General features: G+C 41.3%; 1 protein-coding gene across 1 annotated transcript; it reads right to left on the reverse strand.

Annotated features, from left to right (window-relative positions):
- Positions 1–413: 413 nt before the first annotated feature.
- On the reverse strand, positions 414–1,474 carry LOC147432289 (uncharacterized). The gene is made up of 4 exons (XM_086491555.1): positions 1,319–1,474; positions 1,105–1,241; positions 835–1,033; positions 414–708 (listed from the first exon to the last, which is right to left on the reverse strand). Exons 1-4 carry the CDS (start codon positions 1,425–1,427, stop codon positions 563–565), a joined length of 591 nt encoding a protein of 196 aa, XP_086347681.1. The 5' UTR covers positions 1,428–1,474; the 3' UTR covers positions 414–562.
- Positions 1,475–13,793: the final 12,319 nt, after the last annotated feature.

Raw genomic sequence — 13,793 nt, forward strand, 5'->3', positions numbered from 1 at the left:
GGAAGATTGGATAGAACTAGGACTTGGTGTGGCATTGAGGGGTCATTGTGTATGAAAGAGATCGATATTTGTAGACTCAAATGCCACACTTTGTGAGCTTATTAATGATTATTTTTATTTTTATTTTTGTAGCTTGAACTTGAGACTTAAAGATAGATCTCTGCTATAGAAAAGGACGAAAATTTGCAGCAATTCCTCCAAAATTCAGATAGAGGTATTTTGGGAAATTATTAGGGGGTTTTGGGAATTTCCCCAAAATACAAGTAATTTTCCTAGACAAACATCTTTGGGTGGCAGAAGCTAATAACAATAATAATAATCAAGCAGTGCTAATTTTTGAAGGCTTCGACGTCCTTTGGAGGCATTTTTACCTTTCAGTGAAGGGCAAAAATATGTTTTTCAAAAGAAGGATAGAATGGAAAAAGCCCTTCTAATATTTGCCAAAATATAGCTTAATGAAGGATGGTAAAAATTTACCCTTGAAATGAATGATAACGGTCACCCTTCAAAAATGAGCCTTCGAAGCTATGGTTGATTATTCGGGACTGCGAGAGGCAACAAGTCAACCTGATATTGGGCTAGGAGATGGAGCAGGTGATGGAACTTCAGCTAAAGCACGGCCGCCATGGATCTTCAGCTCCAGTTCCAACAAATGCGGGTGACGATCACCATCAAAGCACACATCATCCACGTCTGCGCTAGAGCTACCTGAGCAGACAATGCCGGCCATATATATATCCTTTCAAATGTCGTGCGTACGTGCGCGCGTGTGTGTGTGTGTGTGTGTGTGTGTGTGAGAGAGAGAGAGAGAGAGAGAGAGAGAGAGAGAGAGACCTGGCCGGCCTTCATGTAGAGGACGCAAAAGGTCGTGCAGGTGGGAGCAGGAGCGCGAGCAGCGGGAGGAGCAGAAGAGTCGGGGATCGAAGGCGGGTTGGGAGAAGAGGCCCACCGTCATCCTGTCCAGCCCGCACGCCTCTATGCACTCCTCTGCTTCGATCCATCCTCCCTTCACCTTCGTCTCCACGCTCGACGTCTGCGCACATGATTACAACGCTCTCTCTCTCTCTCTCTCTCTCTCTCTCTCTCTCGCTTCATTCAACGTACCTGACACCGATACACCTGCATTGTGTTGTCTCCATCTTTCTCGCCGTGATCTACTAACACACAGCGAGCTCCCATGGATGAGATCGAATAAGCACACCATTCCGCTGGCAAGTCTTCACATACAACATCAGAAGCCTCTGCAAAATCCAAACATTGTTAGTAATTTAGTTTTGTGATATTGAGAGATATATTATTCCTAGAGAGCAAGCTTTACCACACGTCATCTGCGTGCAAGCAAAAAGGATCACCATCAACAACCCATATCTCATGATCAAAGCACTCCCCCCAATCTCTATTTTCTTTGCAAGAGATGTTGCAGACATGGTTCTCTTTCTTCTAGCTTATAACTTCCCTTGCTCATGCAAACAAACAATGAGGCAATGTATTTATAGTGGCACACATGAAATGCATTGCTTATTAAAACAAGGTGAAGATTCACGTTGCCATTCTCAAACACTTAAACAATTGGAAAGGAAGCCAAGGTATGGAACAATGCACAATGAAGAGACCTTTTGACAACTAAGCACAAAGAACATGACGAGTCATGTTCGCATTCTTAAACACAAGGTGAATGGCTCACATTCTGTAATTTTCGTAAAGGGGTTCATTAGGGGGAATCTTGGAAGATCCTCCCTTTGTGATCAAAGAGGAAAGGGAAAGGACTGTCAACTGTCCCGCAAAGCAAGAAGGGGACGCAAGCACGGACAGTTGGCAGACAATGGTGTCAGATGGCAAAAAAGCTTGTGTGAGGGGGAGGATAGGGAAGCAATGTAATTGATTTAAAGGCATGGACTCACACACCTATAACAAATTGCTCGCAGTGCAGTGGCTTACCACAAAGATTCAATCGAACAAGTGAATTGTCAAGCTCCATATTGGATTGTTGCATACTTTTACACCTAAGAAGAGCCCTGTTGGAAAGGAATCTATCTAGATTCCACACGATTAAAATGGAGAAGAGCCAAAAATTAAAAATAATATGTAGGGATAATAAATTTTTCTTACAATGGAATTTCCAAACACCTTTTGACCCTCAAGATGAAAATAACCTTCTCGAGTATGAGCATTGGCCTTCAACTAAATTGAAAAACTAAGGAAACCCGGAGAGATTGAGTGTAGTGTTGTAATCGTGCATGATCTTGTCAACACTTGTTAAGAGAAGAACCACATTATTGTCACGTTGTGACTTGTTCTCTTAGGCTAAGAGAGTAAGGGATTTTGATAAAACTTTTCCATTAATCATGCATGACCTTCTTAGTTCTTAACACTAGTTTGGTACCAAAACATGATATTCACTACAAGAGGTTATGTGCATTTGTGATGCTTTTAGCGACGGAAATACATTGGGTTTTTTTACTCTCTAACTTCGCTACCATCGTCGCTAAAAGCGTCGTTACAAGAACGTCGCTATATACGTCGTTATTTAGCGACGCATATAATGATGATTGCAATCTTTTTACAATGACGCTCATAACGACGTTGCAAAACCTTATATAGAGACGCTTATAACGACATCTAAGAGTAAAAATTTTTGGGTGACAGAGCATTGAATACCCTGCCACCCATCAACCATATTGAATGTTTCCAGAATAAAGTATACTTAAATGAATCCAAGATAAGCACAAATTCACCTTTGAAAGAAAGTACAACGTATAGACCCAAAGTAGTCACCCACAAGACCATATAACCATTAACTCCATCATGGATAGTATTGTTTGCAAAATAAAGATACAAAATTGACAAAAGTAATTGGACGAAAGTGAATTGACAAAAGTAAATCAATGACAAAATTATACACATCAAAGGCAAAATCACTTGATTGTTAAGCTTTGCAAATGTAATAGTTACAACACAATTGTCATTGATTTGAGAAAATACATCATTTTTCAATAGTTACAAAAAGACGTACACACATCATCTCATTATACATGCTATGAAAAAAGAAGACTAGTGCTATCTGGCTACGGCTAGACTGACATCGTCTAATCAGACGTCGCATCGCGTCAAGTGGCGTATCTACCGGATTCTGCAAAAAAAAAACAATAAGACTTTCTGTAAGTATAAACATATAATTACAAAACAATTTATTTTCTTAGCTTATCATTAAAATACAACAATGTAAAAGAGTAAAGTGAAACACTAACCATGCCATCGCGAGAACTGAGAATGTCCATCAGGACGTTTAAGCGCTTGCTGCCCGCATACTCGCACTCGTACGGTGTGGAGTCTCGTCCTGTCATCGAACACTGTTCAAAACATACAAAGAATACATTATGTTAGAATTTAAAAGTTCAAATAGACGTAACTACCAAACCTAAAGGGCAATGCAAAAACACTTACAAAATCGGCATCAAATGATGCCCACTCGTCGCTCCCCAAGTGGTGCAAGCTCCCTGCCTCTACTCGCGCTTTGACTGCCTCCTTTTGTTGCTTCCACTTGTAAATATTCTCGCACGTTGCGCGCTTCGCATTCTTCCAATCTTCTTTGGCCAGCCAATCTGGTTTGTTCCACCCATGCTTTATTGCTTTTTGTACTTTAGAACGCTTATGCTTGTAGTATTCGTCCATTGGAACCTTCATCAGGTCTTCATTGAAGCTCTCATCCCGACTTGACACGGGAAACTCATCATGCAGCATGTTGATGACTCTGTCTTTTAATTTCATTTGGCACTTCACTCCAGGTGTTTACTATGTAGTGTCGAAACACCTGGGAGCAAAGACCGCGCATGCGCGAGATCACCTACTTGCCTTCGTCATCCAACATGATGCCGCCACTGATGTCGATCGAGTATGATAAGTCCTCTCGCCTGTGATGCGTGAACCTGGGTATCTCGATAGGGGTCTCGAGTGGTGTCTCTAGTGGTGTCTCGATGGGGGTACAGACGCCAGGTGTCTCCACTGGAGTGTAGGCCCCGAAGCGAGGAGTGTCGACTGGGGTGACTCTTGGAGGAGTAGCTAGTAGTGTGTAGCCAGGAACGGCCGATAGTCGCGCAAAACTTTGCGTAGATGGCGATGCCGTGGCTGGTGTGGGGGCGGGCAAAGAAGGAGAAGGTAAGGAGCCTCGTCGAACACGAGGCGGCGTTGATACATCAGTGGCGGTATCCCCACAACAACCGCCGCCACCACCACTAGAGCGATGGTTCCTAGAAGAGTATGAAGATCGTCTCGTTGACACCGAAGTTTCAGAGAGCGCTAAATGCTCCAAAACAGAGGGAGACGTTAAAGGAGTGGAATGATGTAATGGTGCTCCAGAGCAATGACGCTCCTCGTACCACCTCCTCTGCTGCCGGGGTGACAAAGAAGAAAGAAACTCATCATCATCCATACCTTCATTAAACACACGAACATTTAATCTTAATATTAAATGAGAAGAAAATATGGATAATTTATAATGTATACTATAGATAATAGAGGGAGGGATTCCTGTGGAGAGAGAGAGAGAGAGAGAGAGAGAGAGAGAGAGAGAGAGAGAGAGAGAGAGAGAGAGAGAGAGAGAGAGAGAGAGGACTCATAAAGGGGGAGGGATTCCTGCGACGACGAGTTCAAGCCGGCTTCAAATTAAACCTTAGCGAGTAGCCATGTTGTGCAACCATCTTAAGCTCATGAATGTTGGTAGGCTCTCTAGACCCGCCGGATAATGCATCGGTGGTTGTCTTCCCCGTCTTCACTCGATCCGTGCCCTTTGTCACTCTTGCTTTGCATCCTCGTATTGTGAATCCACTTTTGCATCACTGGATTGTGAAGCATGCAAAATCTATTGATTTTAGTCTCTAGATCTTCCGTCATCTTCTTCTTAATACCGAGATTGCACATGACAATCCCAGATATGTGCTCATCATCTATGGTTTGCCATAGCGTGTCTTGGGCTTTATCAAATCCGTCTAGCCACTCTCCAATGTAAACTAGGGACTCTGATACCAGCCAACCTTCTGCCATGCTACCCTCTGGACGTGCCTTCTGATGCACATATCCCTTGAGTGTTTTCATGAAACGTTCTAAAAAGAACATCCATCTAGAATGTACTGTGCCAGCTATTTCCACCTTATCAACTATGTGAACAAGAAGATGCACTTGAATGGTTAGCATGGTAGTAGGAAATTGTTTCTGAAACATACACACAACCTCCACAGTGTTTAGTTTGGCGAATGGTATGGACTCTACATGGATCTCCTTTTGTGAGATCCATTGCACCAACTTCGCAAGTTTGTACATTGTGGTACGGACGTCAAGAGACAAATATCCCTCAATGGCCATCGGTAAAATAAACTGCAAAACATGTCTAGCAATGATATTAAAGTCCACACACAAATTTGCTACATAATTCCCACTATGATATATTCCACTTCAAACATACCTGACACATTTTATGCCAGTCGCGTGACTTCAAACCAGTAAGCTTCCCTTCTTTAGTGAAACATGTTCGGAGCGAGTGCATTATGCGAGTGGGGGTCCGCACAGATCAAATGGGCTCTTTTACTTTGCGTTCTTGGGCTCCTGTCAAAATCCATGGCGCTTTAGGGATTTTTATCGACGATCCATCGGGTGTTGTCTGCGGCCAATATTGCTCCATACGATCCACATTTCTAAGGTCAACTCTGGCTCCCAAAGTATCTTTCTTGCCGATCAGATGGTCCCACAGCATATTACCCACATTCTTCAATACGTGCATTGGATCGAGCAAGTGATTGATCATGAGTCTGGGCAAATATGGTAAGTCGTACCATAGAGAGAGTCTCTTCATCCCTCGGAGCAAACCGTCATCATACATCTCCTTCATCTCTAACCATGCTTGTACAGACATCCTCGGTGGCTCTCTTCCCAAAAAATCGTCGCGTAACTCATGATTCTCTGGAAGATGCGCTTGATGACCTTCGTAGATTTGCTTCTTCAATGAGGGCGCCCGACATGCATTAAGTCTAGGTCCACATGTGACACATGCTCTATATCCGCTTGTTTGAAGCCCTGCATGTATACACATGACAATAGATAAGCTTGAGAAAAACCAAGATTTATAGTGTTTGAGTTTGAGTATAAATCACCCCAGCACTCTATTAATCCGGGATAGGCATGCATGGTCCACATTAGAATGCCTCTGATCAAAGCATTACGTCGATCTGTGTGTCGGCTCATATCCACCACTTCTATGCCAATCCAAAATTGTTGTAGCTCTTCCAATAGTGGACGAAGATACACATCCATATTCTTCACCTTATACCGCCTCGGCACAATCAGCTTAGAAACAGGTGCCCCTTCTTGGTACTCAACCACGGGGGAATGTTGTAGTTGACGATGACAACGGGCCATACATTGTAAGATGTTGACCTCTGACCAAATGGATTTATGCCATACATAGCCATCCCTAAGCACAAATTTTGAGCTTCCCTGGCCAAAATCTAGCCATGTGTTGTCTATATGTTTCCAGGCTGCACAATCTACGGGAATCCATAGCACACCATCCGAAGATCTATTCTCCTCGTCTCATGATGCTAGGGCGGTCATGAACTTACATTTGAAGAAATGCTTGATGCGAGGAAGCATACCAAAGTGTCACAAAACCTTTTGTGGAAATTTTTGTGGAGATCTACTCGATATCTCTCTAGATCACATTTTGGACACTTCTCCATGTCTATGTATTCCCCTCTGAAAAGAATGCAGTCATTAGGATAAGCGTGAATCGAATTGTAATTCGTCCCTAAGTTTCGCAAGATCTTTCTTGCTTCCTCTCTGGAATCTGGCATCACATTATCAGCTGGCAGTATGTGCTCTTTAAGCAATCTACATAGCGAAAAAAATGCAGTACACTTGTGTAAGTAATCTATTAGATCATTATACATCTAAAGTTTTTTATTGCAATAAACACATTGTAATAGATCATGTGAAAAGCATTGTGACGCTAGTGTCACTCCATCTAAAATTTACATGCATGTTGATAGAAACTAGGAGCGGCTTTAATCTAGACACAATGTGACGCTAGTGTCACTCCATCCAAACTTTACCTACATGTTGATAAGAACTAGGAGCGCCTTTAATCTAGACACATGTGCTGAATCATATAATGGCGTATCGGCTTCACTTTTCCTATCATCATAGATAAGCCTTTCTGAATCCATGATCGTCTCAATCATTTCATCGATCTTGGGCTCAAACATAGCCTCGTTGGAAAAGTGGTATGCATGATCATCCTCCGAGCTGTCAGAGGCTACATCTTTTGGCCTCACGTATGCTGCTTGACCAAAGCGTCTGTGAATATGTCTATTGGGTTGCAAGATTGCTGCTTGTTGGCCAACGTCAGAGTCCGACAAGTTATAATTGGCAACAACTTGATCTATAATAGATGGATTAAACTCGCCTAATTTGTGAACGTGCTACAAAGAAACGCGTCTTGTCCGTCGCATAGCATGTTTGCATTGATTACAAGGACATAAGATCCTTGTTGAGAGATAGGTGTTTCAGTTGGATGGCCCTACATCGTCGTCACTACTCATAATGAATGTAAAAACCTTATAACCTGGACATAAATTTAATCTTCTATTGGCATCCTTCATCTCTCTCTCTCTCTCTCTCTCTCTCTCTCTCTCTCTCTCTCTCTCTCTTTAATCACACTGTAAAATACCTCACATTCTCTAGTCATGTCCGATCCCCGCACACCTTGGTCTAGAGGTGCACAGAGATCAAAACCACTGGGTTGCAATCTCGTCTTTATTGATCAATACCTATGTTTGTGGGTACAAGAAATCTACAAACCCATGTCTACATGGCAATGCATCTAGTGGACAAAACCCCTTTGCCTCTTCTTTAGTTGTAGCAATTCACATCATCTTAACATCTCTTCACAGTAGATCTTTGTTCGAGGGATTACTATGCACATTACATGTTGGCCTCCAATCTGAGTATCACGACGTTGAAAGCTTTTCAACTTAAGGTCGCATCCGTAGAGAGGAAGAGAGGGATCACCGTTGGCCTAAGTCCAATTTTTTTCCGTAATCCTAGTTAGTGGGTGAGTTAATAGGTATCAGATTCTGATGGGACAGTTCATTGCATTTTCTACCTAGTGTTTGTTCTTTGAGCAAAGCCTTGAGCTTAGCTGGAACTCCCTCTTCATTGACATGCCCTAAAATCTAACCTAAATCTAAATTTAATCTAATCTTAAATCTAACCTAGCTAGTTTTAAATCTTGCCCTAATTTTAAATCTAACATACATCTAAATCTAATCTAATCTTAAACTCAACATAAACTTAAATCTAATCTAACCTTAAATCTAACCTAAACCTAAATATAATCTAACCTAATCTTAAGTCTAACGTAATTTAAATCTTAACCTAATCTTAACTCTAACCTAATTTTAAATTTAGCATAAATTTTAAATATAAGTTAAATGTAATCTAACTTAATCTTAAATGTAATTTTAAATCTAACCTAACTCTAAATTTTAATACAACATTTCATTAATTCAAATTTTCTCTACTTTTTAATTTATCTCTCTCTCTCTTTGTTTACTCCCCTTATCTCTCTCTTTTCGTCTTCTCCCCCCCTCTCTTTCTCTTTGTTCTCTCTCTCTCTCTCTCTCTCTCTCTCTCTCTCTCTCTCTCAATGTGTGTGTGTATGCATTCTTTGTTTATGCATGTGTGTGTATGTGTTTTGTTTATGCATGTGTGTACATTCTCTCTCTTTCTCTCTCTCTCTCTCTCTCTCAAAGACACAATGTGTGTGTGTGTGTGTGTGTGTGTGTGTGTGTGTGATTGAGAGGGAGAGAGAGAAAGAGGGGAAGGTAACATGAGAGGGAGGAGAAGGAAGAGCATACTTGACTCTCCTTCCTCTCCTCGGGTGTGTGTGTGGGGGGGAGGGGGGAGGGGGGGGGAGAGAGAGAGGGAGAGGCACAGGTTTACCTGTTTCGCTAGAGCGTCAAAACTCAGATATGAAATCTGAGTTTTTAGCGCTCTCGGTTTATTTTTTACCCCTGTCGGCGTTGCTATGCAACAAAGAGTATAGTGACGCTCATAGTGATGAGCATAGCGACACCGTGGATTTTGATATTTGAGTGTCGCACTGCTAGCGTCGCTAATATGAAGAACGTCTTGTAGTGATTTAAGTGTCTTTCTTTACCAATTCAGATTAAATGCTACTTACATCAGACGGTGTATTTAAGAAAATCCTCTTGATAGAAGGTCTTTGAAAAAAATATAACTTTGCATTTTAGAAGTTATCATGATCAAGAACTATACTCATCAAGTAGACTCCCATAAGACTATGATTAATGCTTTGTAGACTTTATATGCTCAAGAAAAAATAAAGAGACCTTGTAGAAAATTGTATGTGACTTTTTCACAATTGTGCTATAGATAATTGCAAGTTTTATGTGCAAAAACTTTTAGTTGAGAGTATTTAAAATTTTGTGACGCTATACGTGTTTGATATGGACATTTCAAGCATATCGTGTATGCAAAGAAAAATATGTTTTGATGTATTTTTTAATTTTAGAAAGTGCTTATCATCTCCATTGAAGACTCAAGGTGAAGGTATAATTACATTGATAAGCAACAATTATTGAATCATTTCGAATATTCAAAATTGTGCATGAGAAAATTTTGATATTTTAATTCTTGAGACATAAGCATTCAAAATCTTAAATAACTTCAAACTTTTCACGTGGATTAACTATTTTTCACAATAAAAAAGTTCAAGAAAAGGTTTAAGCAATGATATTTAAGTCACTCAGGGAGCGAAAAAAATACATAGTTTCTTGGTTGCAACATACAAAGTCATTTTTGTTGTTAAATAACTACACTAGAATAGACCTAATTTCATGAGAGGACTTTTGGAAGGCCAAAGTTATGCTTGTAGAGTTAGCATGCCCTAAAGCATCTAGTTATGTCTATAACTAGTCCTGGAAGGGAATTCCATTGTTTTGTAATACTAAGTACTAAGAGTTGGCTTTTACAAACATAAAAAAGGTCATCTCATGATCAAAGCACTCCCCCAAATTATCTCTATTTTCTTTGCAAGAGATGTTGTAGACACATTGTTCAAGAAAAGTGTGCCTCAGCTTAGCCTTGAGCTATCGAAGAATCAAAATAGCCGATTGAAGGGAGGGGAAGAAGGAGAAATTCCGCTTTGAAAATTTGAGAAAATAGAGTAAAATTGTGAAAAATGCCTTTTTTTATAATTTTTAAAAAAAAAGCAAAACTCACAATTGTGAGTGAATTATATTGAACAACCCAAAAAATTACAAGGTCTTCTCATGCTCTTGTTAAGCCATGACATCATCCAGGGACCATACTTACATCGGCTATCAGGGCAGCCAATTATTTTTAAAAATATCCTCTTTGAATCTATCTTAAAGGGAATCTTGTATGTTTGTGAAATTGATTTTTTCCAAACACTAAGGAAACATGGTTCTTTTCTTTCTTCTAGCTAACATCCCTTGCTCATGCAAACAAACAATGAGGCAATGTATTTATACTGGCACACATGAAATGCACTTGTTCTATGCAGAGATTTGTATGACTCATGCATTGTTCTTTTTTTTTTGTGCAAAACTCACAATTGTGAGTGGATAGTATTAAGAACATCAAAAATTACACCACCTCGAGCTTAGACCGAGCCTTGAGGGTCAAAGGATTACAAGTTTTCTGCTTGATAGGGAGACCACAACTACTCCTAGGCTTTACTTATTACAAGATGTCATGTATTGTTCTAAACTAGTCCTCTAAGGCTTGTTTGCCTCCTATCATGTGGATCGTCACTCTGCTCTCTTGTATGATTTCACAAAATCTTGCCACAACCAGATCCCCCTCAAACACGCGGTGGTTCCTTGCTTGCCAAATATGTGAAAGAAGTAGTACCTAATTATTTGAGTGCAAACAAGAAGAGCAGGACTTCCCAACCTGTTACTACCAAAGAACAGATCATTCTTGAAGAACTTAATTTGCCATGTCCTTTGAATCCACTTGCATATTTTCCCAGCCATGCCACTGATTGCCTGGCATCCCATGAAAAGGTGGGCTAGGTCTTCACTAGTTATTCTGCACCCCGAGCAACAATGGGACCCGATCCCTCTTTCTTGTATCTTCACGCCCGTCGGCAAAGCACCCCACATCACTTTCCACAAAAATATCTTCATATACTGAGGTCACCTTGGCTTCCAGATGTTCTCCATGACTCCCTCCCATCGTTTTTCCGTCCAGTGCCTCTTCCATAATTTGTTGAGGGGGCTACACCAATTAGCCTCGTGCATTGATGCATGGTAAATGCCTTTAGAATGTGGTTTCCAAAAGAGGCTACTTCTGGGCCATCTCCAAGCGTCCCATTCAAAGTTGGATTCACAAATTAGCATTACCACCTTATCAAGCTCTTTCATCACCCTGTAGACTAGTAAGATCTCATATTCATGCATTCCTGCATTGCTTATTAAAACAAGGTCAAGATTCACGTTGCCATTCTCAAACACTTAAAAATTTCGAAAGGAAGCCAAGGTATGGAACGATACACAATGATGAGACCTTTTGACAACTAAGCACAAAGAACATGAAGAGTCATGTTCGCATTCTAAAACACAAGGTGAACAGCTCACATACTGTAATTTTTGTAAAGGGGTTCATTAGGGGGAATCTTGGAAGATCCTCCCTTTGTGATCAAAGAGGAAAGGGAAAGGACTGTCAACTGTCCCGCAAAGCAAGAAGGGGACGCAAGCACGGACATCTGGTAGACAATAGTGTCAGATGGCAAAAAAGCTTGTGTGAGGGGGAGGATAGGGAAGCAATGTAATTGATTTAAAGGCATGGACTCACACACCTATAACAAATTGCTCGCAGTGCAGTGGCTTACCACAAAGATTCAATCGAACAAGTGAGGTGTCAAGCTCCATATTGGATTGTTGCATACTTTTACACCTAAGAAGAGCCACGTTGGAAAGGAATCTATCTAGATCCCACACAATTAAAATGGAGAAGAGTCAAAAATAAAATAATATATAGTGATATTAAAAAAAATTACATTGGAATATCCAAACACGTGTTGACCCTCGAGATTAAAATAACCTTCTCAAGTATGCGAATTGGCCTTCAACTAAATTGAACATTTGAGAAAAAATGAGAATATGACACTAACATTTCAAAACATTTGTTATCACAATAAAATATTACCTTTTCTAGATAGAAACAAGTGTAACAATGAACTATTTACCTTTTGTAGAAACAAGTGTAACAATGAACTGTTTAGATCACAATATATTCTAATAGCATTATCAATAATAATGGAAAAAACACTCGATGCATTGCATGAAATTGCAGTATGTCCTCCCAATCTTTTCTTCATTTCTTTTTGTAGGAATCATAAAAAGATGCCATTTCAACTAAAGGAAAACATAAGAGCAGGGAGGAAAAGGAAGCCTTTTGAGAAAAACAAGGGAAGGAGGGCACATGGAGGAGAGAGAAAGAAAGAGAGATTCTTTTTCAATTTCAAAAATGCCGGTTGAGAGCAAGCGGCAAAGAAATAGAGCCAAACATCAGGGTGGTGCACACACAGGTTCGTAGCACAGTAGTAGAGCAAGGTAGATATCTCTCTGCGTCTCTCTCTTGCTGCCAATGCAAATAGGGAGCGGTGTTGTGCGCACACATTCTCTGTATTGCCTGCGTCTCTGATTACTCGCAAGACAAGAAGGTTGCCCATTGTCTGCAAGGCAACAATGCGTGAGAGTCCATATGGCGGTGTTGGAGGGACAGGTGGAGGACAAGATGGGGTGAGCAGCAGGAGCAAACACGAGGGCGTGGAGGCGGTTGGGGCAATTCCGTCTCTTGCAAGTGGGCCAAGTACTAGCGCTGCTCGACATGCGAGCTATGGCTCAGCAGGGGCGCTGATGGTGGTTCGAGTGCAGGGATATCCATCACCATGCGGCACGGTTTCTGCTAATGGGGTGTTGATGGCAATTCCAGCGCAGAGATCTCCATCGCCATGTGCGAGTGTGAACCTTGCGATACAGTGGGTGCCTTATTTTTCCATTCGTTTCAAATAGAATCTTGCTACCTAATTAATTAATGAATGTAAGATAGACCCAAAATATGCCTCAATTATATGTCCCTACAATCTTTTTTGAGGACCTCATTACGTGGAATCTATAAAGATTCTTGCATCCCTTGGAAGAGAAAACGGGAGGATAAGGCACGTGTGGACAGAGAGAGAGAGAGAGAGAGAGAGAGAGAGAGAGAGAGAGAGAGAGAGAGAGAGAGAGAGAGAGAGAGAGAGATTTCTCTCGCACAGGCGCATGCTTGCAAGCAAATAGCATGGACGCTATCTGAGGCGGTCTCTCTCTATTTCTCTCTCACACGATGCCGCGGTCGGTAGGCGTTTATAACTGTGTGCTCACTGTTCTGTGGGTCCACGCTTTGGCGAGGTGTACACAGTTGAGTTAATTAATGGGTTTATAGTTGCCATCTACCATCTAGCAATCAAGGAGGTAGAGAGTTCGCAATAGAGATGGAGACTCTGGGTAAGATTACCATGGACGCTTTGGGCCCTTGCTAGGCTATTGCAAGGTGGGCGAAGAGTAACATCAAAAGCAAATTGCATGCGGGGCACGAATCTGGTAGGGCTTGTGGGTGAGATCATGCGGAACTAGATCCATGGCTTTTGGAAGCAGATCGTGGTGACAAGTAGGTAGCATGGGGGACTGTGTTTTGCAGAGCCGCAAGAG

The sequence above is a fragment of the Adiantum capillus-veneris genome, chromosome 20 (genome assembly GCF_014529385.1).
Source record: "Adiantum capillus-veneris isolate H3 chromosome 20, ASM1452938v2, whole genome shotgun sequence".
Classification (NCBI taxonomy): domain Eukaryota; kingdom Viridiplantae; phylum Streptophyta; class Polypodiopsida; order Polypodiales; family Pteridaceae; genus Adiantum; species Adiantum capillus-veneris.